At 43.4% G+C, this 26,677-nt stretch overlaps 1 protein-coding gene across 1 annotated transcript in view; it reads right to left on the bottom strand.

The window, feature by feature from the left end:
• LOC147701266 (IgGFc-binding protein-like) overlaps positions 1-26,677 on the bottom strand; it is a 933,218-nt gene that overhangs the window by 776,336 nt on the left and 130,205 nt on the right. The window contains exons 4-5 of the mRNA XM_086929331.1: positions 24,619-25,189; positions 21,128-21,726 (exon numbers count right to left, since the gene is read on the bottom strand). Of these exons, the coding sequence (XP_086785457.1) occupies positions 21,128-21,726; positions 24,619-25,189 (1,170 nt within the window). The remainder of the gene's footprint in view (positions 1-21,127; positions 21,727-24,618; positions 25,190-26,677) is intronic.

Genomic DNA, 26,677 nt, shown 5'->3' with positions numbered 1-26,677 from the left:
CTTCCCTACCATGAGCAGAAGCATCGACAATCCTACCTAAATAATACATTCATCTAGATGTTGCATCATACACACAATGCCACGAATACTACCAACTGTTGGGGGTGTGGGATGATACCTGCACACCAAAAGAAAGGAGGAACACCTTTTATTCCTCCGCCGTTTTCCCATAATGGTTCATGTCAAGCTTGGTATGCACTTTTGTTTACTTCCGGAAAGCCTTCAGTAGGTGGGGTTAACTTTCGTCTGAATAAATTATGCTATTAAGATAAAGATGTTTATCCTCAAGCTAAAGGGACTAAATGGGAATGGGAAGAGTATCAACCTGACAATATTTCGACACCATATGTCTTCACGAACATGAGAACCATTAAAAACAATGGACCTTTTGTAATTTCTGTGACCAGAGCTAAAGCAGATTTATGTATTAGTAGTGTTGGGAGAATTCCAGTAGGAAGGAGTGTGTGAACAGTAGTTCTGCCCATTGAAGGTGCTAATAACACCAGTTTTACAGCCTCACACAATACTTATTTTATGTGCGGAAATAAGGGATATTATCATGTACCTGTTGGGTGGTCTGGCGTGTATGTGTTATGTATACTTTCTATTGCCCTCTGTGTTTTTGGCACCTGCATCTTATCACAGAGACTATAAACTTTATAATGATATCTCTAAGAACCGAAATAAGAGGACAAGAAGTATGGTCGCAGGCGATCAAACTGACACTGCTCTACAACAATATGTCGATTTTAACTTAGGATTGTTCTTCTTTGTGGGTGCTGCATTGAAAAGCAGAAAGATAAGGCAATTGACTCGTGTTGTGGAAGCTGTCACCATTCAAACAGCAATGGTACTTGGGAGCAATACAGAAGAACTACAGATTGCAAGGATTGTAGCACTTCAGAACAGAATGGTGATTGATGTGATTTTGGCTGATCGAGGTGGTGCATGTCGCATCATCGGTAGCAGTTGCTGAGTATTTCTACCAGATCTCTCTCCATTTTGTTTGTCTGTCAACGATTTTGTTTGCCATGTGCTACCACGTGCTCACCGTGTGCTCAGTCCTACCTTTCTGTGTCCTGCTCTTATATTCTGCCTAGTGACAAGGTATATTTAGCCTCTTCTGCTTTGCACACGCTCAGTTGAGCTTGCAGCTGTCCATGCAGCTGCTGTTAGTCTGTAACTGCCAGGATGTGTTCACCAGAATTAGCAACTGTTAGCTCCTCCCACTTGCTGACTGAGCATTTTCTGTATGACCTTATATGTACCTAAAACCTTCTCTTGTACTCGTACCGCCTTCTTTTGAGCCTCTGTGTGGGTATAGAAGGACCAAGCTCCTTCCATTCAGTGTGCTACTTCATACATTACCGAAGGGTGTTGTGTGAATGTAGTTCCACCACATGAGGCTTAATAAATCTTCTATTTTCTATTCCAGTTTATGTGCCAACTTCTTCCTATTGGTCTGAGGACTCTGTGCAGAGAGGGGAGAACCACTTGCACTGGTAGGCCTTGCTGAGGCTCACCACCACACTACCTGCCCCATACTATTTATTTTTAGCATTTCTTCAGGGGCTCTGTCAAGAGTCCCAAAATGGCTGCCAGAACTCCCTGGTTGATGTGTGGCAGCCAATCAAATCTTATCATGAGATCTGTTAGATCAATGGAGACCTCATGTCCACATATTTACATAAATCTTCTTTCTTTAATAACTTCAAAACTGCTGAACAAATGTATACCAAATTACATAGGGGCTCTTTCTAGACCAAGAGCTAGCTTTCCACTAAATTGAAGAAGAATTTAGTTCAGGGGTTCAGGCTGTAGTAGTAGGAAATTGCACGGTTACCTTTCTAGACAGCAGCTGATGCGAATGCCGTACTAGTTTAGGATATTTCGTGAAAATGTGTTAAATAGCGCCAAAGTCATTAACAACAACAAAAACACTTAAGCTACGTAAAGTATATCCTTACTCCAACTATCTGCTGGCAATCGCCTGTAGGATATGTGTATATCTATAAAATATATTATAACTAATAAAATACTTTTAAATAATAAACTACTTTAAATAAATTACTAGATTGTATTAAAGTTTATATTTATTACAAAAATATATATTTTTACCTATTTTTGGTCAATATGTATATCAACGATATGTTTGACAAGATATTTTTGTACTTTTCATTATAAGTTCACCATATTATGTCAGTGATTCAATCGTATACTACATTAACTATGTAATTTATTTTATTTATTTATTTTTTTAATCCTCATTTGCCTTGCCCTCCATTCAGAATCGCCGACAACCTTGCGTGTCCCATGCCAGAAGACTTCAGATCTTTGCCTTCCCCTGTATCAAGACACGATTATTGTTACTGGCGGAAGGAGAGTTCCAAAAGAAATGAGGGGAGGATAAAGTGCAAGCACATCATAACTCTATCTCCATCTCGGTGTTTTATGACCTGCCGGCCGACGGTGTTTCGAAGGGCGCCCTTGTACTTGGTCCATGGAGTATTCTAGGCATAGTCATTGGACCCGGGGGAAAAAAAAAACCCCGGGGTCAACCTCTCCACTGAACCAACAAGTCCCAAAAGGCCAGATTTCTTTTGTTACCAGATCTAGCAAGATCCACTTTAGATGTTTCATATAACGATGTTAGCCAACCGGAGTGTGACGGGGCTGTATTCTCCACCCAAACTTTGCAAATTTGCCTCCTGGCCAGGACAATCGCACAAAATAAGAAGGACCTTGCCTGGCCAGTTATGCCTGCCTCGAGTCCAAAAATGATTAATGGCAGAGTAAGTGACAGCGAGGTGTTTAGGATAGAGTCTAAGGACCTTTTTACTTCCTCCTAGAAGCTGGCAATGTGGGGACAGTCCCTGAACATATGCACGTCAGATGCTTCACTGTAGTTACATTTATTACATTTCTTTCCTGAGAGGAATTTACACAGTCTTAGGGGCATGAGGTAGGCCCGATGTACCGTGAACAGATGATTGCGCCTGAGCCAGGCTGGTTTTACAATTTTATATAAGAGGGTAAAAGATTTTATCCATGTCGCCTCACATGGGAACCCTAACTCTTCCCCCCACAATTTATCTGGGAGAACCAGGTCCCCATCCACCTCCTCCAACAGGCTCCAATATCATAGGGCTACCTCCTTGCCTCCCCCTGGGCGCTCTACCAGCTGCTGTTCCAAGCTACAGTTCTTTCCCAATGGGGCCCCTTTCCTAATCAAAACCTTGGCCCAGCTTTCTAGCTGTAGATATTTAAATCTGGAGCAGCCCGTGCCTACCAACTACCCATCATTCTACCCAGGCCCTCAACCTCCCTTCAGCCACAAGCTCCCCCCATCTTACCACCCCAGCATCCCTTACTGGAGTGGACAATCTATCTTACAAGCATAATGGTAACCCGGGGGAGTCCCATATTGGTGCATAGTTGGAATATTGAGCCAGTCCTATTCTTTTCCTAATCTGAGACCATGCTATCCCCAAGGATGCTAGAATTTTTTATTTGACCTTTTAAAAAAATTTCTGGTCTCTGAATTTGAATAAGAACCCGTCAATTGACAGGTCCGATCCATTCAGCATGGCTTTATACATCGTCCCAGATGATGTACCCACTGGCGTTTTTAGAAGCATTCTTGTATGGGACAGCTGAAAAGCCCATGCATAGTACTGCAGGTCCGGAACAGCAAGTCCACCCTTCTCCCTCCTCCTCCTCCTAAACTTTTTCCATGCTAATCGAGTGGACTTGTAATTTCATACAAAGGAGTTGATTTCTCGATGACTTTTATCCAGCAATTTAGCATCGAAGGCAAGAGGGATGGTGTTAAAGATGAAGGTAAATTTATGGGGGATAGACATCTTGATTAGATTAACCCTGCCCAGGATAGTCAAGTGAAGGTGCGTCCATGATTTCATTAGCTTCTTGCACTCCTTATGTGTATACTCCAGATTGATTTGAGCGATGTCCCCTATTTCTTGCACCACCCTAATGGTGAGGTACCTCATGGAGGTTGTCACCCCAAGATGTAAATTGGGGATGTTCCATGCCATGATCTCTGTTTTGTTGGCGTTGATTTCATACCCCGATATACCCCCAAACTCTTCCGCCCTCTTAATTACTGTGGGGAATGCTTTGTCTGGGTCCGACGTAAAGATTAAAATGTCGTCCGCATATATTGCGACCCTCCTCTCCCACTCTTCGAAATTAAATGGTAGGATATTTTCATCACCCGCAGGATCTGGGCAAACGGCTCGATGTTTAGATCGAAGAAGAGGGGAGAAAGCGGGCATCCCTGCCGCGTTCCCCTCGTAATTTTAAAAGGATCGGTTAGGACACCATTTATCAAGAGCCTTGCCGATGGAGCGCTATACATCAGAGAGATAACTCAACAAAAACCCTCACCAAAGCCGAACTTCTTCAAGACCGCCTTCAAATAGCTCCAATTGACCCTGTCAAAGGCCTTTGTTGCGTCCAAAGTAAGAGTCGCTAAAGGGAGTGAGAAGGTCGAAGCTATATCGATTGCCCCAACGAGATCATATGTTAAGTCAGACAACTGCCTCCCTTTAATGAATCCCTTCTGATCTTGCTGTACTATTTCTCCAATAACAGCCCCCAGTCTCGCTGACATAATAGATGCGAATATCTTGTAATCGCTATTTAAAAGCGAGATTGGTCTGTAGGAACCACATTCTGTTAGGTCCTTCCCTGGCTTGGGGATTAAGACAATAGTCGCCTCTCCCCAAGATTTTGGAGGGGCCGCCCCATTTCTTGGTATTCCATTAAAAAGGGTCGTCAATATTGGAACTACAGCGCCGCCCAGGGTTCGATATAGCTCTCCTGGCAGGCCATCCGGGCCAGCTGCTTTCCCTTGCTTCAGTTGTCCCATGACCTTACTGACCTCAGACTCCGATATGGGCATCTCCAAACAGTTACTCTGTACTGTTGAGAGAGTGGGCAAAGTGATGTTGTCCAGCCATGTATCTCTTTTGACTGTGTCATTCAGGTTATCCTCCCTATAGATTTCCTCGAAAAAAACAAAAAATGCTTGCCTGATCTCCTGCTTAGAGGTCCTTACCAGGGCCTCTCCCTCCACCTTTATCTCTCTGATGTAATTCTTGGCTTGCTCGGTCTTAACTTTCCAAGCCAAGATCCTGCCTGCCGCTTCCCCAAATTCAAAGTGCGAGATCTTACTTGCCTCCCATCTTTTCGATACTCTGTCCTGAAGAATGTTCTCCAGCTGTCTTTCCAACAATGTAGTTTATTGTAATATCATTTATATTGTATACACTAGTAAATAATTACTTTATATTTAACTAGCCACGTTTTGCAATATACTAGCTTCCCATCCTACTTTCTAAATATTCACCACAATAAGTAGCTCACTCGTCTAATCATTTCTTTTTTGATTCATCACTGAGTATTCTCTGTTTGCAGAAAATATATATATCAACTTATTTGAGACAATTTGTAGAAGACCAAAGGTCTAGGGTAGCCACTGGAGCTTAGTGGGATCGCAGCCATCATGGCATCTGATATTTAGGAGGTTACTAGTTCTATTGCAGTAATCATTTTTTGGGTTGACTTTCTTTTGTTGAAAATGACTTTATAGTATGTTAACATTCCTTATCCTTTCCTTCTATCTTATTTAAATAGAAGGGGGACAGGAGCGACAAAAGTCAGTAGTTGATTTCCACAGGGCCCTTGTGGGACTGCAGCGCCACCCACACGATGAGCAACGCCCTATGATGAAGCATGACACTCATAAGGGTGTTTGAGGGTACTATATTCAAAAGGAGGAATTCCCCCACCACATTTAATATACCAACCTACTGAGAGTCTGACCACTTAGTACCTGTTTATCTCTTCTCTTTTACGAACCAGAATCTGGGTTGTATTTCTTTGACATTTGAGGAACTGTCACCCCCCCTAGTGCAGACACGTTATCCTGCGGGAGCACGGTTACTGGACCTCCTTTTTTCCATTTTTGCTCCCAGTCCCCTATCTTTTGTGTGAAAAAAACTATATATTCTATACCTACTAACTCAGGAAAATAGCTCTCCGCCCACCAAATTTCTCTACTCCTAAGGGTATACCTATTGAGTTTACCTTTATTTGTTTCTATTAGTAGGCTTCTCACTTGATTTTCCTGTATTCCAGCCTCCCGTTCATAGTGTCATTTTGGACCCCAGTCTCTACCCTCTCTCCTTACCTTGAGGTTCCGTGACGATTTGAACCCGTGTTTTCAAGTTTGTCGGAAATATATAATATTAGTATCAGCGAACCGCAAATGATCCATTTAGCATATCCTGGTGTTTTCGCTACGATACGAGCAAGAGCACTCCTGTTATGAACACATTTCTGATCTACCCACGGCATCCATCTTAGATCATGTCCGCCATTTTGTGTTCCTTGCCCTCACATACGCAATAACCTCTGATCACTTCATTTCGATTAAGGACACGTAGCCTTAGCCGGAGATTCACCTCTTTCATGACACGTGTACCTTAAACCAGATCACGCTGTAGCTGCATGACTTGACAAAGGCTGCCTCCTCTGCCCGAGGCCAGCCCACCTGAACTGGTTCTCGTGTCCATTGTCCCGATCATGATTAGGCGGCCGAAGCCGGTAGTCTTGCCCATTTACAACCCACAAACATCTCTTATCCCGCTTTCCTATCTCCTGCACCTGGCTCTGCTCCTTTCCTTCTGGGCCTTTATTAGGGGGAGGTAACGAACTTTACGATGAGGCGGTCCGGCTCTTGAATGCAATATTGACAAGGGATTGTGATGGACTAGTGGGAACCCCTCTTCGTGATGTTTGGCATCAGATATTATCGACAGTTCCTGTGTAACGCCAAATATTTATTGTTTAAGATACAAAGGTTTAGGAATGTACTGACATGTGAAATATTTGCCTGAAGCACAATTTTTAGTATATAAGGAGCAACCCTCAATGTACAAATCGAACAGGCTCCTGGTTACTGCCCATGCGTAGTTTCTGTGACTTCTGTGTCCCTGCAGTAATAAACCTTTGGTCTTTGACGCCACCATCGAGAAGCCCGTGTTTCTGTTCATTGACGCACCAAGGCAGGTGGAACTCCGGGGTCTTTGGGTGTTGTTCCCTGACACCTCTGGACGGAACCAAAAAGTCCAGAACTCCAATTGGCGCCCAACGTGGGGCGACGTCATTCGGTACCGGTCCAAAAGCCTGAAGAGTTCGAGGAGCTTCGTGTGAAGATTTCCGAGGGAGGCGCCCCACTTCATCGATCCCGGCATATCGCAAAAGTGGCCCGAAGTTCTCTTCCACGAGGGTTCCCGTTCAGGACGGCTGCAGTGGGCCGTTGCCTTGACCGTCGCCCTGTCTTGGACCCGAGGTGCAGCCCTTAGTACAGCGAAACGTGACGGGTTTCTCCTTGGTGACGTCTTCAGTGCCTCAGTTAAGTATTTAGTGATAGCTAGCTGGTTACTTTGTGAGGATTGTTAAAATCCTTGATCGGTTCTTGGTTTGGTTTGGTTTCGTAAGATTATCACTAGTTGTTCTGGTTACGATAATCTATTTGGTTCAGTTTGGGTATCGATACATTAGTTTGGTTTTGGTAGGCCTAAGTTCTTGGTTCGAGTGCACATATTTGTTCCGTGTTTTGTTTGTTTTGTGTTCCAGACTGAAAATGGTAAGTCGGAAAATGTTGTCTTGTTTCGGTTGCAACCATGACTCACGATTGGAGGATTCCTGTCTGGTTCCTCCAATTGGGACTCCCCTTTATGACTTATATTGTAAACATGGTGTGGGTCCTATATCTTATAATGAGGTATGGGTCCGTTACTGTAAGAAGGATGGTGTCCTTAGTTGGCCACTACATGGTAGTTTTGAACCCGAGATTCTTGATAATTTAGAAGCGAAATTGTTTAGGAAGAAAGCCCGGCCGGCAATGTTTGATTCTTTCCGTTTTTGGCGAAAAGAGTCCAAACAGAGGGAAATGAAAAGGTTGAAGAAAGAACAGAAAGAGAAAGAAGAGCTAACTCTAGAGCAAGCAACTAAACAATTGCAAGATAATGAGTGCGAAAAGGCCATAGATGTAGCAATTAGAGAGCATAATTTAGCGATTGACAAGTGCTACCCTGCCTTGCCATCGAAAACAGCTAAGATACTGGAGGATCCCGAAAACGATCCTCTGTTGTCTTATCTGTTACGGTCACCTCCACCGTATGCACAAGGTGCTACGGCCCAACTTGTACCGAATGTCCAATTGCCGGTTGCTGGACAACCTGGTGCTCTTGTTCCTCAGAATCAAGTTCCTGTACCTCCTGTGGTTAATGTGAATGTTCCTACGGCTCCTCCTCTTCCTGGGTTGCCGACTTCTATACCTGTACCTGTCTCGCTTACACCTACTACATCACAAACTATTTTTCTCGATACTCCTACTACCTCGCTATCTGTTCCTACCTCTACTGTGTTCTCTACGTCTGCAAGTGTGTTAACTCCACTTTCTGTACGTCGAAAAATAACTGATTCTGTTGCTAATATACTGTCTCCTTTATATAAATCTTTAATTAAGACTCCTACTCCTGATTCAGTTCAGAGACGTAGTCAGCTACCAAGTACTGAAGAACGGGGAGTTTTAGATTCCACGGCTCTCAGATGGATTACGAAAGTTAGAAGATATAGTACGAGAGATGTACTAGATACGTTTATGCAGTGGAAGGAACCAACGCAACGGTACGTCTTTGATGAGATGTGCTCGTTGTTACGTGAGGAAATAGAGGAAGATGATGTTGAATCAGACTTGGAAGATTTAATTAAAATTCAAAAAGAGTTTGCTGCAGGAATGATAGTGGGTGATAATATAAAAGAAGCGATGGAACTTATTTTAAGTTTTAGGAATGATCCATCTCTTCGTTCGCCGAGAGATTTAGAGAAAGGTAAAATGAAGCCAAGTCGCCAATATCCTATGAGGGAGGTTCCTCCAATTTGGCGCGAAGCAATACAACGTGATGATAATGCGGGTATTGCAGCTGCTCCAGCACAGTTCCAACGAGTGTGGATACACATTCCATGGAAGCGAGCTGAAGTGCTAGCGGTGAAACAGGCCTTGCCAGATCCGCGTAAAAATCCAGCTGGATATTACAAGGAATTAACACAGACAGTTGAAGCTTGTATAATGAACTTAGCGGACATCGATATGTTATTTGGCAATGTAGTTCCACAACCAGTGTGGGCTAAAATTCGTAGGGAGGATCATCAAGCAGCCTTAGGTGGTGATTGGGCAGCTATCACTGCAGCGGATGGTCAGCAAACGGGTGGTGCAAAACCCGAACCCCTAATTGCTAATCTTCCAGGTAGAATAATTGACTTAATGAAGACTCTGATGCCTGCGTTGCGTGTTAATTGGGATAAATTATCCGCATGCAAGCAAAAGAAAGATGAAAGTGTCTCCGACTTCTTCACGAGGTTCGAAGAGACTTTTGTAGATCATAGTGGTCAGGATATGAGCACTGAAGGAGGACAAAGACGGTTTGTCGATAAATTTGTGCATAATTTGTTACCTGAATTATGCAATAAATTAAAGGATTCAGAGAGCGCGTGGGCTGTTTCCACAACTGCGCAAATACTTGCGACTGCACAGTACTACGAAAATAGGGATAAAGAGGAAAAGGAAAAATCAGAGAAGAAAACGAAAGATTTAAAGACTAAAGTTCTTTTACAGCAGGCGTATCCGCCTCGCACGAATCAGACTAATATGCAACAGAATTCGTATCAGAGGACAGATTATAGTTCAACCAGGCCTCAATACCAGTGGAACCAGTGTGCGTACTGTAAGAAAGAGGGTCACTACAAAAATGAATGTCCAATCTTAGCGCAAAATAATGCAGCAGCAGCTCAGAGAGGTCGTGGTGGTTTTGTGCAGAATTCTAGAGGTCGAGGGCGAGGTGCTATGCCTCCACAAACGAATGACCGTCCCTCCAATCACTTTGATCAACGAAATGTACAGTCAGCTCAACAAAATAGATCCCAGCAATATCTTGTTGAAGATTATTGTGAAGTGGATGAGGGATTTCAGCAAAATGGGTACTAGGACAGCCATGGACAGAGAGAGGGAGTAGTATCAGTTCCAGTGGATCAGAGTGGGCCTTATGTCGCAGTAGCAACATCAGGTGTAGTCGAACCGTTTCTGTTGGATACTGGTGCCGCAAAAAGTTCTATCATTCATGCGAAACTCCCTGGCGCACCTTTGTCCGGCTCAACAAATGTTTCCGTAGGTTTTTCAGGCGCCCCTGTTTACAACCCGATATCTGGTCCTTTGTCTATTTCTGTTGGACCGTGTCAATTGAAAGCACCCTTGATTTTGACGACAGGTTGTAATGAAAATCTGCTTGGTTTAGATTTGTTAAAACGACTATATGCGACATTGTACTGTTCTCCGGAAGGGGTACAGCTTACTTTGGGTAAAAGAATCACTTCTCCGATGTACTTGTCAATGGACGCACTCCCGCCAGAGCTGCGCTCACTCCCTAATTCTCTTTGGGCGACTGGTCCTAATGATGTAGGCCTTTTAGAAATACCACCGTATGTAGTAACTTTGAAAGCAAATGTAAAATTTCCAAGAATTCCCCAATATAAAATATCTAGTGAAGGAGAACGTGCACTTTTATTGATTGTGCAAGATTTGATTAAGAAAGGTGTGGTTGAAGAAACTCGAGGAAATGTTTGTAATAGTCCTGTATTGCCGATTCTGAAACGAACTGATCCTACGAAACCTCCAGTGTATAGGTTTGTCATAGACCTTAGAGAAGTTAATAAAATTGTGGTTCCGCAATTCCCTGTGGTTCCAGACATTACTGCATTGTTAACATTGATTCCTGCTACAGCCACTTGGTTCTCAGTCATCGACTTGAAGAATGCCTTTTTCAGCATTCCGATAGCCGAGGAAAGCAGAGACATTTTTGGCTTCTGCCTAGGAGGTCGAAGTTTCAGATTTAAACGCGCTCCACAGGGCTACTGTGAAAGTCCATCTATTTATAGTCAAGCATTAAAAAGCCAGTTAGATTCTTTTGTCCTTCCTACAGGTTCTGCCCTAGTACAGTACGTAGACGATCTTTTAGTGGCTGCCGATGACAAGGAAACTTGCAAAGCAGCTACAGTATCGTTATTGCATCATTTGTCTGATTTGAATCACAAGGTATCACCTTCCAAGATGCAATACTGCTGCCAAGAAGTGACCTACCTAGGTCATCTCTTGTCAAAGGAGGGAAGGAAGTTGACCCCAGAAAGAATAAAAGCAATTACGCAAATGAGTGTTCCACGCACACAGAGAGAAGTACGTGCCTTTTTAGGTATTACCTCCTACTGTAGGCAGTGGATTCCAAATTTTTCTCTTTTAGCGAAACCATTGGTAGCTTTGACTGGGAAAAATGTTCCGAGTCCGGTGCCATGGTCTGATGAATGTCAAGAGAGTTTTACTGAATTACGAAAAGCCTTGTGTTCAGCTCCTGTATTGGGTACACCTGATTACAGTAAGCCATTCACGCTCTACGTTCACGAGAGAGAAGGTTGCGCGTTGAGTGTCCTGACACAGAAGTTTGGTGATAAACAACGCCCTTGTGCGTATTTCTCATCAACATTAGATCCGGTAGCTAGAGCGTTGCCTAGTTGTTTGAGAGCTACAGCGGCAGCTGCGGCTTCCATTCGGCAATCTGCTGGTTTGGTAATGAACAACATGCTAGTGGTCATGGTTCCTCATGCAGTGGATACACTCATGAACCGAACTAAGACACAACACCTTACTAGTGCGAGATTATCTGGTTACGAGCTGACATTACTAGCGAGTCATATTCAGATCAAAAGATGTAATGTATTGAATCCAGCAACGCTGTTGCCGACTGATCAAGAGTCGAGTGATTCTGAGCCACATGACTGCTGTTTTAAAACGGAGGAAGAGACAAAAGGACGCATCGATTTGAAAGATACTCCGTTATCCGATCCGGATGGTACGCTGTATGTGGACGGGTCATGTTTTAAATTGGAGAATGGTGATGTGACTGCTGCTTACGCGGTAACGACGTTGAAGACGATTGTGGAGACTGCAAGAGTGAGTCAGAATTCTGCCCAAGCTGCAGAATTAATAGCTCTAACAAGAGCATGTGTTTTAGCTGAGGGAAAGAGAGTGAATGTATTCACAGATAGTCAGTACGCATTTGGCGTGGCCCATAGTTTTGGCCGGTTGTGGAGAGAAAGAGGTTTCATTACGTCCCATGGGACTAAGATTCAACATGGTCAGCTAGTTAACGACTTGTTGGAATCTCTAACCTTACCGACTGAAGTTGCAATTGTAAAGTGCAGTGCTCATAAAGCAATCACGGATGATGTTGGACGTGGGAATGCTTTTGCTGATGAAATTGCTAAACAGACAGCTAGAGACATGATGAGTAGAATGTATGTTGCAACGTCTGCAAGATGGATCGCTGAGTCTGGGATGTGTGAAGATACAATGGAAAGTGTGAAAGAGATTCAGAGAGAAGCAACTGAGGAAGAGAAACGTGTATGGAGAGAGAGTACGGGCAAGTTGGACTCGAATGGATGTTGGATTGATTTGACAGAGCAGCAGCGTTGGATGTTGCCGGATGCGTATGTGCTTGCAGTAGTGACAATGGCGCATGGAGTAGCACATATAAGTTCTAAAGGGATATGTAAGATGTTGGCTCCGGTCTGGAAGAATGAGGGAATCAGTAAGTGTGCAGAGAGAGTGGTGAAAAATTGTATGGTGTGCTTGATGCATAATCCTGGCAAGGGAACTCCAACTCCAGCTGGTCATTTCGCTCCTCCTTCCTGCCCCTTTGAAGTGATTCAGTTAGACTTCATTCACATGGAACGCTGTAATAATTTAAAATATGTCTTGGTGGTGGTTTGTGCTTTTTCCAGGTGGATAGAAGCATACCCACTAAAGGACAACACTGCCCTATCAACTGCCAAAATTCTTCTCAAAGAATATTTCCCTAGATTTGGAATGCCACGGATTGTATGGTCAGATAACGGAAGTGAGTTTATAGGGAAAGTTATGCAGAGTGTATGTGCAGGCCTAGGTTTGAAACAAAAATTTCACAGTGCGAACCATCCCCAGTCAGCTGGTTTAGTGGAGGGTTACAATGGTACCCTCAAACTGAAGATAGCTAAAATACAAGCATCCACAGGTTTAGCCTGGCCAGACGCACTTCCTTTGGCTTTGTTATCAACGAGAGCAACTGTACATTCTAGAGTGGGGCTTAGCCCATATGAGATGGTCTTTGGCCGCCCAGCAAATATCTGGGGTGTGCCAAGGCCTAAGGAATTTAAGTCTATAGAATATCCTATGTTGATAGACTACCTTTACGACTTGACTGCTAAATTGAGTCTTATTCATCAACAGGTTTTCGATGCTTTGCCAAAACCTCCGGAGAGTCCAGGGCATCAGCTGAAACCAGGAGACCTGGTTGTCATCAAGAACTTCGCGAGGACGAAGAACCTTCAACCAAGATTTGTGGGGCCCTTTCAGATCTTACTGACAACGAGGACAGCCGTTCGTGTAGCTGGCCGCAAGCATTGGGTGCACGCATCTCATGTTAAGCGTGTACCCTTGCCGCTACCTTACGACGACTGGGTGAAAAAGGGAATTGGTGCCTCCGAAACTGAAAGCACACCGAAGTTCATCCCTTTCAGCGATGCCGAATTGATTACTGATACTCCAAAATCTGACTCTCCTCCTGAAAAGACTCTTTTGAACACTGAACATTTGTCTCCAGCATCAGAAGAAACTTTGCTATCTGCGAACTTAAACACTGCAACAGCTGCTACTGATACACTATTTTCCGATCAGACAATACCTGCGAAGCAGAGATACAACCTGAGAAAACGTAACATGGACAAATAAAGCAGGCAACTGCATATTGTGATTTTGATATATTGAACATTTGCCTTCAGCCAGGAAGTTTGCTATTGTTTATTGTTTTTAAAATTGCCTTGCCGTCTGGGTAGCCGTAGGGTCGTGGCTGTGTGCCTAGTTTGAATCTGCAGGGGTCTGACACAAGGTCGATCTTTCTGTTGGTTCTGGGAACTCCCAGGGCTGACAGAGGCATTTTCATCTACGTACACATCATCAGTGGTCGCGAGCGGATTGTAGAAGATGGAGCTTCCTGCGCTGCAACGAGAAAATGTGATTTATGTTCGCAGAAACAGACTGTACAGGATTCTTCGTAGCAAATGCTTTTTGATGCAATGTGCCGTTACATTTTTGATTATTTTAGCAACATTGGTGGGTGGAATCGTCTTTAGTATAAATCTGATTTTTGTGCCAGTTACTACAGTACCTCCCCTTGATCCTGCCATTTCTACTGTTTCTTCTATACACTCTTTTCACTCGTTTCCTGAACATGAGCAAGCCCGACGCACAGAGTTCATTAACAACACTTTTGTACAGCTCTTGCACCAACACCAATTGGTAGTTAACACTACAGACTGCTGGGTGTGTGGCTTGATACCCCACACTATGGATAAAGGTATTCCCTATCTGGTTTTGCCTTTCAGCTACAATGGATCATTTCAGGCCCTTCAAACCATCTTTGCTTATGCCCTTGAGACCTATCCTCCACGTCCACCACGTTCCACTAGATATAACTCTGCCAACAAAGCTTTAGTCCAGGGAATTACTGACATGATCAAGGATGTCAATAATACTCCATCTTACCCTAGAGACGAACTACGAGTGTATTTAAGTTGGAATACTTCAGAGTATCGCCTTAGTTTAGGAGAAAGCAAGCGTAAAAGCTCAACTCCAATCTGGGTCGTACCTCACCGAGGTCAGGTCTGTTTGCAAGGGAATGGGAGAAATCCGAGAGCTCAGCTAGGGAGGAGTGAGTGCGTTGAGACTTATGTGTTTCCGGCTAACTCTTCCCCTGCCTTCCTTACTGCTAGGGGTACCTACTTCATTTGTCGAGACCGAGCTTATACATGGTTGCCTGCTGACTTTTCAGGTTCATGCTATATTGCTCGATTGTTGCCTCCCACATACACTGCTTCATCTGATTACCACAGAACCAGAATAGCGAGAGGTGTCTTCAGCAAGGAAGATACTGCTGGTCAGGAAGCTGGAGACTTCTTCAAAGGCTTCCTTCCGTTCTGGGGGCCTATGGCCAATAGTAGAAACATACGTCAGCTAACACGGGTAGTTGAATCTACTATTACTGAAACTGCTGGTGCCCTTAGCAATTTGACAGCTGAGCTTCAGGCGGATAGACTCGTGACGTTGCAGAACCGTGTGGTTCTAGATGTTATACTTGCAGATCGAGGTGGGGTATGCAGAATGATCCAATCGAGCTGCTGTGTCTTTATTCCTAATAATGCTCCAACAGTCTATGAGGCGATCTCTAAGCTACACAAGATTTCCGACTCTATACATGTAGACAAGGGAAACTGGTCCTTTATGGAGTGGTTTTGGACTCTGATCTCAGCGTGGGGATGGAAGGTTCTAATGGTCATCGGTGTCATCTTAGTATTCCTCTCATGCTGCCTGATTATCCAGTGTGGTCCTGCTCTGTGTAGTTTTTGCGCTGCAACTTGTTTCAGAAAACCACCTGCGTTTGGAGAAAAGGCACGAGAAAGGATGATGATACAACAACATGTTACTGACCTGATGAGTATAGAACTAGACTCTGATATAGACTGAGTAATTGCCTATGTAAGGGCAAAAGGAGGGTCTGAGGTTCCGTGACGATTTAAACCCGTGTTTTCAAGTTTGTCGGAAATATATAATATTAGTATCAGCGAACCGCAAATGATCCATTTAGCATATCCTGGTAATTTCGCTACGATACGAGCAAGAGCACTCCTGTTATGAACACATTTCTGATCTACCCACGGCATCCATCTTAGATCATGTCCGCCATTTTGTGTTCCTTGCCCTCACATACGCAATAACCTCTGATCACTTCATTTCGATTAAGGACACGTAGCCTTAGCCGGAGATTCACCTCTTTCATGACACGTGTACCTTAAACCAGATCACGCTGTAGCTGCATGACTTGACAAAGGCTGCCTCCTCTGCCCGAGGCCAGCCCACCTGAACTGGTTCTCGTGTCCATTGTCCCGATCATGATTAGGCGGCCGAAGCCGGTAGTCTTGCCCATTTACAACCCACAAACATCTCTTATCCCGCTTTCCTATCTCCTGCACCTGGCTCTGCTCCTTTCCTTCTGGGCCTTTATTAGGGGGAGGTAACGAACTTTACGATGAGGCGGTCCGGCTCTTGAATGCAATATTGACAAGGGATTGTGATGGACTAGTGGGAACCCCTCTTCGTGATGTTTGGCATCAGATATTATCGACAGTTCCTGTGTAACGCCAAATATTTATTGTTTAAGATACAAAGGTTTAGGAATGTACTGACATGTGAAATATTTGCCTGAAGCACAATTTTTAGTATATAAGGAGCAACCCTCAATGTACAAATCGAACAGGCTCCTGGTTACTGCCCATGCGTAGTTTCTGTGACTTCTGTGTCCCTGCAGTAATAAACCTTTGGTCTTTGACGCCACCATCGAGAAGCCTGTGTTTCTGTTCATTGACGCACCAAGGCAGGTGGAACTCCGGGGTCTTTGGGTGTTGTTCCCTGACACCTCTGGACGGAACCAAAAAGTCCAGAACTCCAACCTTAGTCATTGAGGTCAGCTATACATACGGCTCTGCCTCCCTCTCTCCACCTTCCTTGACACTTGAATCTAAGTAGACACGATAATCCTTCTCCTGAAGGTGCAGGAAAGATCCAGCTCTGTTAATGCTGGTAATGCTGTTTGACAAGGAGAACAGGATCAAACTAGCAGGTACAGAGCTTGTTCGCAATCCAATTCTGGCCGAGACTCCTCTCCTTAATGCCGACCCCGCGGCTGCCTCAGACCATCGTCCTCCGCAGGAAGCTGATACTTCCCTGACAGCCACCTCCCCACGCAGGGCGCTAAGTTAAGCGCCGAGCACCCTGAGCTCCTCCTCCCCAGACCAGCCGAGGAGCCGTGAAGACCAGCACCGTGGGAGACACGGGCAGAACTGAGCACTGCACAAAAACCCACCAGCACGGGTGATGCGGGCAGCGCACGGACTTCGACCAACCTGTCCTGGCTCTCCTCCCCGAGCCAACCGAGGAGCTGCAAAACCAGCGGGCAACGCGGGCAACGCCGCACACCACACAGCACCGGCAGGACGCCCAGCGAGCAAGAGTCCAGACCGGCCCGACCCCCACGAGCGGCCACACGCCGAGCCCTAAACACGCCAGCGGTCCCAGGCAATAACCAACAAAAATGCGGTGAGTAAAAGAGCAGGTCAATTCATTTCTTTAAAGTCATGAGATATTTCTTCCTGCCCTTTGTGGCGATTTCATTCGAGTTTCATCCCTCTCATTTCCTAACAGCACATTCCCTGGAGAGACTGCTGAGCCTGTGACAGCTACTAGCTAGCGCCCGCCATTTTCCCAAGCGCAAATCTAAAACTAAAGGTGGGAAATTTACTTTTCACAATAAAAAATGCGGACATAGGTCGAGGATTGACTTCTTTTTGGTCGGGGCAAGAGCCAGACGAAATACTAACCAAGTAAGTCATGCCCTTGAACATATGTCTGATCACTTCGCCGTCATTCTGAAGGTAGCTGTCTGTAAGGCCCCATCCTCTAGAAGGTGTACTATCAATCGAACATTATTATTGGGGAAAACCATATTTGAAAAACTTAAATTAGAAACTAAAGAGTTTTTCAACACTAATTTAAACCCTGCCTCAATTCAAACAGTGTGGGATACATGCAAAGCATTCCTGAGGGGAGTGTTAACGAGTATATCCTATGCACAAGCAAAGAAAATAAAAGAGGAGACTAAAAAGCTTGAACATGAGATACAGTGACTGAACGAAAGCCTTGAGAGGTATACATAAAATGTGACCATTCTAAGTAACCTAATATCTGCTAAATGTAAACTAGCTGACTTTCTAGAATCTAATATTTTAAAAAAAATGGGATGCCAGTAAACTTGCACACCATGAGTATGGGGAAAGGTGTAGTAAGCTCCTCGCCTGGAAAATAAAGACAGACCAGACGAGAAACTGGATAAAAGATATACGATCCTCAAATAATGGTAGTATAGCTACAGAAGACGATGAAATTGAGGAAGCCTTTGTCCAGTTTTTCAAAAAACTTTGTACAGATGATGAGATAATTGATGAGGCTTGTATGGAAGAATTTTAAAGAGAGATAGAAAATGTCCACTCTTCGACAAGAGGATAGCGCACATATAAATGGCCCTATGCTACCAGGGAAAATAGCTCAAGTAATTAACTCTTTAAAAAAGGGAAAAGCTGATGGCCCAGACTCCATTCCAAATGAGGTTTACAACACCTTAAAAGATGAATTAACACCTATTCTTTCACAATTATCCAACTCCTCTTTTACAGAGGGTAATAGTCCCCCAGTTTCTTGGGAAGAAGCAACTATCACAATCCTTTTAAAATCCAATAAAAATCCATGTGACTGTGAATCTTATCGTCCAATCTCGCTTTTAAACTGTGATCATAAAATCTATACGCAGATTATAACCAGACGATTAGACAAAGTATTAGGTTCACTTATTCATCCGGATGAAAAAGTATTTTTGAAGGGGAGACAGTTAAGTGAATTGACTCATGATCTTATTGGAGCCATAGATATGGCACAGATGTATAAGTCTCCCTTTGCGGTAATGACATTTGATGCCGCCAAGGCTTTCGATCGAGTAAATTGGAATTTCCTATTTAAAGTAATACAGTGTTTTGACCTGGGTGAACTAACCTTCAACTAAAATCCTGGTAAATGGTAATCTAACAAGTGTGATACAGATCAAAAGAGGGACTAGACAAGGGTGCCCCGTTTCTCTAATACTCTTTAACATATATATCGAGCCCCTAGCATATAAATTAAGAGAATCACAGAAAATGATCCCTTTTAAATATAATGGATGGGAGAAAAAAATAGGCCTGTATGCAGACAACCTTGTTGTGCTCACAGGGAATCTAGAAAAACCCTTTTTGGAAATATGGCTAGAAATAGAGAACTTTGGAAAGGTTTTAGGGTATCTTCTTAATCAACAAAAAACGGAGTTAATGAAGTGGAATACGGACTTTGGGAGCATCTATGAAAATAAGGAGATAAGAAAATAGTCCATAATATCGCTAAAATCGCACAAGTTAATTTAGACAAAGTAACAAAGGAAGTAAGTACTCACTTACAATCTTAGGGTCTCTATCTCTCTCCGTTTTGGGTGTATCCAATTTAATAAAAATGTTGCTTCTCTCACAATACACTTTTTTTGTTCAATACTATTCCCCTGGAGTTTCCAAAAATTTGGTTTAGGAAGGTTCAGAGGCTCTTTTCACGGTTTGTATGGGGAAATAAGTGCCCAAGGATTGCCCAGAATTTTTTTTTAAAAGAAAAAGGAATATGGAGGGATTGCTAGTCCCGACCTATACTTGTATATGTGTGCATTCCTGTTAAAAAAACTTCTGACAACTGATGCTGGAAGACTGTATGTGCTCACCTCTTTTTAAAGCTCTTACTCTGGATTTCTCTCAACCAGCCGGGGGCTTTCTTTTAAAATTTTGTAATCCTAAATTTTTAAAAAAAGTAAAATTTAATATTCTGATCGCATCAGTAAAACTTTGGTCACAAGTCAGATGTCTTCTAAAAATTCCCTACTACAATGAATATACTCTGATTTGGGACACCATTATGCTTGACAGATGCCCTGACGTTACCTCTGAAAAAATGTGGAATAAACACTTGGGGGCAACTCGTAATTGGGGCAGATCTTATTTCTTGGCCACACTTATTAGCTATAGCAGGTAACCTGATTTCAAAGTTTAAATACTATCAGTTGATAAGTTGGACAAAAGCATCGGAAAAAGAACTGAAAGGGAACTCAAACCTAGCACTGAAGATTTGCTCCTGTGGCATTAAGGAAAAAGAGTTGTCAGACTGGTACTGGTTACTTGCCCAAAATAGAGAAGAGGAGTAGGCCTCATTTATGGAGATATGGAAGAAGGACCTGCCAGATGAAGAGCTCAAAACTATTGGGCAAGTATCTATGTCACTTCTTTTGTCTTGTATAAATGCTGCACCATTAAAAAAGAATCACCTTTTCACAGCTCATGAGGCCTATTGGACCCCCCAGAAAATTTTGAAGATTGGAAATCGGGAGATCAAGAAATGCCCCAAAGGTGGAGAAGACAGAGCCAATGAGGTTCACATGTTCTGGAGTTGCCCGGTCATATCCGAATATTGGAATAAAGTGGGTAAGACCATATCAGATATTATGGGGCTAGAAATTATATTAACAACTCGATCTGTAATCTTTGGGTTACCTCCTAACAAAGTGGATTAACGAGAACTAACAAAAAGTTATAAAGCTCTATTTTTTACCTTGATTCTCCTAGCTCGTCAGGAACTCTGTGTTAAATGGATATTACCATGTCCCCCTACGGAGAAAGAATGGATGAATTCCATCCAGAGGGTAGCTCGTTTGGATCGATCAGGCAATTTTACGAAAAAGATTAAATACTGGGAAATTTGGGATAATTGGGTTGAGACAGAGGTGAGATATATATAACATACTTTATGGGTCTTAAATCTCCTTGCACACGTTTTCGGTTTTCTAACTGGATATACATGTTTATGGGTCCTACGATTAATAATATGCTTTAGACAAAGTCCAGGGGACTGGTTTTATTAGGCCACTGACTGGAAAGTGGGACCATATTGGCCGTCTGATTTTCAAGACTGAGGTTGAAGCCTATACAAGTAGTCGAAGGTGCAGCTCTGGAGATACATACTATCCTCTCTCCTCTGTGGGGGTGAAACCAGACCAGTAATTTAAAATCTATCCTTCAGACACTTGAAGGGGTCATAGAAACCCTCTCTCTTGATTTTCTGGAGCATATTATCTATAAATGAGGAGTTTTAAAAAAAAAGGAATACATCTACAGTTTAACCTTATTGGAAATGTAATCATGGGATGCTTAATGGTAAATGATGAAGTGATTTTTTTCAATAGTCTATTATGAAAAGCTTCTTGAGTGTGTATATACATACCATGACCTTGTTTGGATATTCCTTGCTGATGATGATATCAAAGTTATAAACAATAACTTCTACAAGGGATGTGTAAGATACAACTTTGCTTCCTCTGTTATCGTTTTTGACATGAACCGAAAAATCCACCAAATCATCGATCTTCTTACACAGTCCTGCAAACAGGTAGACACAAGTACCCATAAAATTGTATCGCACACGATCAAAGGTGTCATAGTGGGGGTCACCAGAGGCTGAGCAGGTGCCATAGCTTAAGGGATAGCAGTCTCGGATGCCTTTGACCACATCACATGTTTCAGTTGATTTGCACGTGGTCTCTTTGCATTCCACTTTGTTGGTCTGTGGATTGCATACACACTGTTTCGTACACTTATCATTGCCCCAGAATTTCTGACCAGGGCCGTATTGGCGCCCTTCAAAGACACAGCCGCAGGTACTCTTGGCAATGCACTTGCCCTCCTTCAGCACAAAGCCTGGATTACACTGGCAGGATTCCACGCAAGGCTCTGAACACGTAGCAGGAAGGGCAGCATCATTGCAGGTGGCAGGGCATCCACTGCCGCACGGTACAAACTGACTGTTTGCGGGGCACTGGACAGCTACAGACATTCAGGAAGAAGGAAAGGTGAATGTCAGCTGCTTAACGGTGTCAAGATACTACATTTCAAAAAAATTTAAACATATGAATGAGATTTTTTTGAAAGAATGCATAGATATATCTCTGGAGCAAACAGCATTCATATATGCATATTACAGGTAGAACAATTGGAGCAGCCATACATGCATACATCACATTGGCATCATTCAGTATCAGTTAGCCTCCATAACATTAGTTCAAACTCCATATTTTACACAAGTTTCCAAATGGTGACACTATCTAGGAAACTATGGGCCTTTTCTAGACATCCATGGACAGGATAATCCAGAAAACCCTGGTGGATAGCTTGTCAAGCGTAATACAAGTGCCATATTCTATAGTACATTTGCAATATAGTGACCAGACAACATTTATGATGGAGTGTCCCTTCCACCAAACTCTAAATAAGTCCTACAGTCAAGTAACTGGAAAGCGATAGAACCAGCCTCAGGCAACCTTGCAGTCTACAGAAAAATAAAGCAAATAAGAACTTCTACCCACTGAGACCTGGCCTCACACCCCTAATAAGGCGTGCTTAGTCTTCATACTACTTCCATATGGAAATAATTTTGAGGCTTGGTCTACACGGCTGTAAATGTCAGATGCGAAAGAAATTTCTACCAATAGATATTATGGACATCGATCAAACTTTCCACGTTTGGCCTCGATAGGATAGCTCACTACCATTTTCACTCCATTCATCGTTCCACATTTTCTCCGGGGCAGGATCTGTCAATTGGTTATTTAGAAACAAGATCCGTGTGCGTTACAATCCTCAAGTGAAAAATGCTGTTAGTTTCTGGAGGCCTTAGGGGCCTATAGTAATGGACTCCCTCTCTTCTCTTGTCCTTCTCACCCTGTCATGGTACAGACTATGTTACAATATGCTTATGTCTAAACCTCTAGCATTCTAAGGGACTTTAACTACCTACCTGAAATACCAAGGGTTTTTAGGGCCACCTTTCTTCATTCCTCGCGTCTCACTTTCACTCCATGAGCAGTCCATTTATTTCCATAGTAAAAGGGCACTTTTTGGAATTCATTTGGGATTGCTGATGGTATATTTCCTACTTTTCAGATACTTCACAGTTTCATCGCAATCCTTCAGTTTTTCGGACACCCATGCACCCATGCACATTGCTATTGCTATTATTTCTCTATGCCTTCTTAGCTTTGCAAAACACCATTAATAGTCTTACATGAAAAAATAATTATAAAAAACAATAAATATAAGTGCTCCATGTTTTGAAACCTTAATGGAATGAATATTGAAGGTAGTGCACACCTTTGATATACACTACAGTCTGCCTTTTAAATCTAGGGCAATTTGTTCCGTAAATTGTGTTAAAATGTAGGCTCAGGTTTAGATTCACTGCTCTGTGCTATTTACCATTTGAATTGTAATGACATGGTACTTTATTGCAGCCAGACAAAGGTATATGTGTCCAGTTAAGAGAGGATAGGTTGACTTGCTTCCATTTACCCCTAAGTTATAAGGTTTTTGTACATGTGACTCTCACAAACTCCCTATTCAACATGAGAAATTCTACAGTACGGTTCTCTTTGTGTTTTCCGAGGTAAACTTCTCTGGTTCTCAAGCTATTGGTTTCCTACAGTCACCGGAATCCTTCTCCTTTCCACTAGTGGCCCGTCCATGAGAGAAGAGGTGCCCTCCCACCTTCTTGCAAACATGAAGAGTGCCTGTCAGGCCGAGCATAGGTCCGCCTGACTGTCACTCTTCATGTCCAAGGCAAGCAGCCAGGTGCCGCACATGCGCCTAATGCGCTGGCACCTGACTGGCTGAGCTGAACATTGCCAGGCTGAAGATTTTCACAGCCCTATGGGTGCAACCTCCTCAGTGCTTGGTGGTCTCCCCTCTCATGACTAGCGGGCAGGTCACAGATAGACTTGGACCTGGGCGCTTCAGTTTGAAGTCCCGAAGTGCCCAGTGCTGACTGTCCATACGTGATGACTCATCATAGAGTGTGGGGGGGGGGGGGGTAAACTGTCTCACTGACCCAATCTCACTACCTTGACAAACCCATAACAAGGTCAGCCCGTGAGAGGAGCTGGCAGTCCCACTCCTCCAGGAACCACGAAGGGCTCCTCCCCCCCCCACCCCCCCCCCCCACCCCCGCTGCCCTCAAAATCAATGCTCTTAGCCGGTGTTTTGTAATTTTTGGAGCAGGCCTGCATGTGTATATGCATGTGCATTTGTGTGTGAGTGCTGTGAATGGGTGTGAACATGTGTTTTTGCCTGTCAATGGGGGTTGTTTGTATGTGCGCGTGTGAATGGATGGGTATGAATTAGTGCTCAAGTAGATGGGTATGTGTGAGTATGTGTCTGCCCGCACCCCTGCATGAATTACCTGCCTCCACTACTCCTTTCAGCATTGGGAAAAATATTGCCAAATCCACTTTACAACTTATTATAGCATGTGGATTTAGAGACCATACCATGGATGAAGAACTCTTTCTAGCAAAAAGTATTGTCTTCTTGCTTTGTGGGTAGAACTACTGTTCACTAGTGACTGAGCTGACACAATTTGCAAAGCTGTTCATTCTGGCTCTTCCCTCACTTTGTTAGCAGTAAAGGGGGCTCTTTTCAAAGGTAAGTTATCCTATGAGTATGTTAAATGGTTAACTTTTCTCTTATTGTCTGCTTTATTTGAATGAAGCACTACATTTTATGTGCACATACATTTAGCCATCCAGAACAACACTAAAACCTCTTTATTGCTTTACCTGAAGGCTTTTTTTCTCATAAAAAAGTCCTGAAAATGCCTATGTAGTTACTGCTGAAAAGCAGCCTGGTCATTACAATCAATACAGGGAAATAGAGGTCTCTACTCACGGCATCCTGCTATGGTTCGCCACTCGTAGATCTTCGCTTTTTTCCTCAGGCAAGTATCAGCATATGTTTTCAGAGCGTCGCATAACATTTGCTTGAATCCGTCGTTCATGCACATATCATAGACACAGTTGTCCAGGTAGATTTTGGGGTCAATTAATGCATGGCAATCTCTGAAAGGTCCAGTCGCCGATTTGATAAGTCCACAGAAAGCCTGGTCTTCAAACTTTCTCACCAGGTCTGCGCTGCAGGGCTTGCAGACACCATTGCAATCGTGCCAACAGAAACGGTCGCCATCTTCTACCTGCCAGCTTGCCCCAAAGTCAACTGGATTCAGAGCCAACCCCCCAGAGGGCTTCATGAAGTCATCACTGGGGTTGCCATTGTAGTTGCCACACAATCCACAAATATTTTCAAAGAAGCTGCTTGAGATTTCGATCTTTAGAAAGGAGTTCCAGTCATAGTACACTTTGAGAGTGAAATCGGTTTGAATGACGATGAGTCCTCCCGACTGATAAAGCCGTAGTTTTCCATCATTCAGGATAACAGGAAGACTTAACTTGTCATTGTTCACCTACGAAAGCAAGCCCTGGTAATTAGCATAATATGCATGATCAAAATTTCCGTCATGTAAATGCTAAATATTCTACGACAATCCAACATTATCATTTTTCAAGTGCCATTTTCTGTTCTGTGAATTTAACATTACCATAACCACAGTATCATCATTAGCCCCCTTCATCGGTAACTCTGTTTTAAACATTAGCCCTACACCTGCTCGTCATCATCTGACTTGTCCATTCAGTAGTCTGCAATCTAGTCTCAGTGACCTATTTTTCATGAATGTAAACACACATAATTTCCCTATTAGTCAATTTTCAATATTTTATTTAGTTCTTGTTTTACTTGTTTGAGTATACTTTCACATAATTTTCATTCACAGTAAATTTTTTAGAGTCGTTGATATTGGATGCGTGCTTCTGTGTTATTCACTGTGTTAGCAATGATAACCACTTGCCTTTAGAAAGTGTATGGAAAACAGTAGGTATCTTCCTTTTATTTTATTCATATATTTTGGACCTCATTACGATGTCAAGCAGAAAGCCCTTCTGACCGACTCAGTCAGTCTACAGTTCGACCACCCAATTACGTTGTTCGCAGTCGGAACGTAAACCGGCGGGTCATTCAGACTCAGTTCAGAGTGTCTTCCGGAGTGTTACTGTTGGTCGGAACTGCACCGTAACACCCTATGTGCGGCTATTCTGCAGTCGAGATTACAATGTCGGTTTCTGCAACATCCTGTCTGACACAGAAAGGCTGTCGGAAAGTGACTTTGGGGGCCCCAGGCAGGGCCCCCCAGCCCCTTGGCCCATGGTTGATGGCCAAGGGGGGGCACCCATGGAACACCCCTGTAAAACCCTGCACTGTGTGGCAGGCACCATAGGGTGACTGCAACAGGGTGCAGGGTTTTACAAACACACCCCATTTCCCCATAGGAGTCTGTGCTACGGCATGTTCTCGGGCGTAACACAAGTTCCCGTAGGAAACAATGGGAATCCAACCGAACAGTATTCTGTCTCATTGTAATCCGGTGGTCGGAACTGCCGACCGCAAGTCGGTCAGTCCTGTGTCCGAGATGGTGTGGGGAGGAAGCTTTCCACCCCACATCGTAATGAGCTCCTTTATGTATGATTTTCGCGCAAACAATAGCGTTACAGTTTTTGCACAATTTTCAGAATGTGAAATTTTCTTAAAAATCATGCGCAAAAAGCTTGGACAAAATGTGTAGGGGTTACCCCAAACATTCTCAAGGCAAACAGGTATTAAGCACAGCTGCCTGGAGCTCAATCCTTCTGTTACGATGCACTCATGTGTGGCTTTACACAATTTTAAACTATTTGTCTACCTTTAAATGGTGGATAGATTACACATCTGGTGATAAAATCTAAAAGACAGTATCTGTCTGACAGTTATGCTGCTTGCCTCTTCTGCATGACCACCTAGGATTTTTTGGGCCTCACTTACGAGGCCCCTTGCTCCAATGGAGTGTCACTTTTTTTTA

The sequence above is a fragment of the Lissotriton vulgaris genome, chromosome 7 (assembly GCF_964263255.1).
Source record: "Lissotriton vulgaris chromosome 7, aLisVul1.2, whole genome shotgun sequence".
NCBI classification, from domain to species: Eukaryota; Metazoa; Chordata; class Amphibia; order Caudata; family Salamandridae; genus Lissotriton; species Lissotriton vulgaris.
The sequence above is the reverse complement of the archived record's forward strand: the minus strand, read 5'-3'. Positions and strand labels throughout refer to the sequence as shown.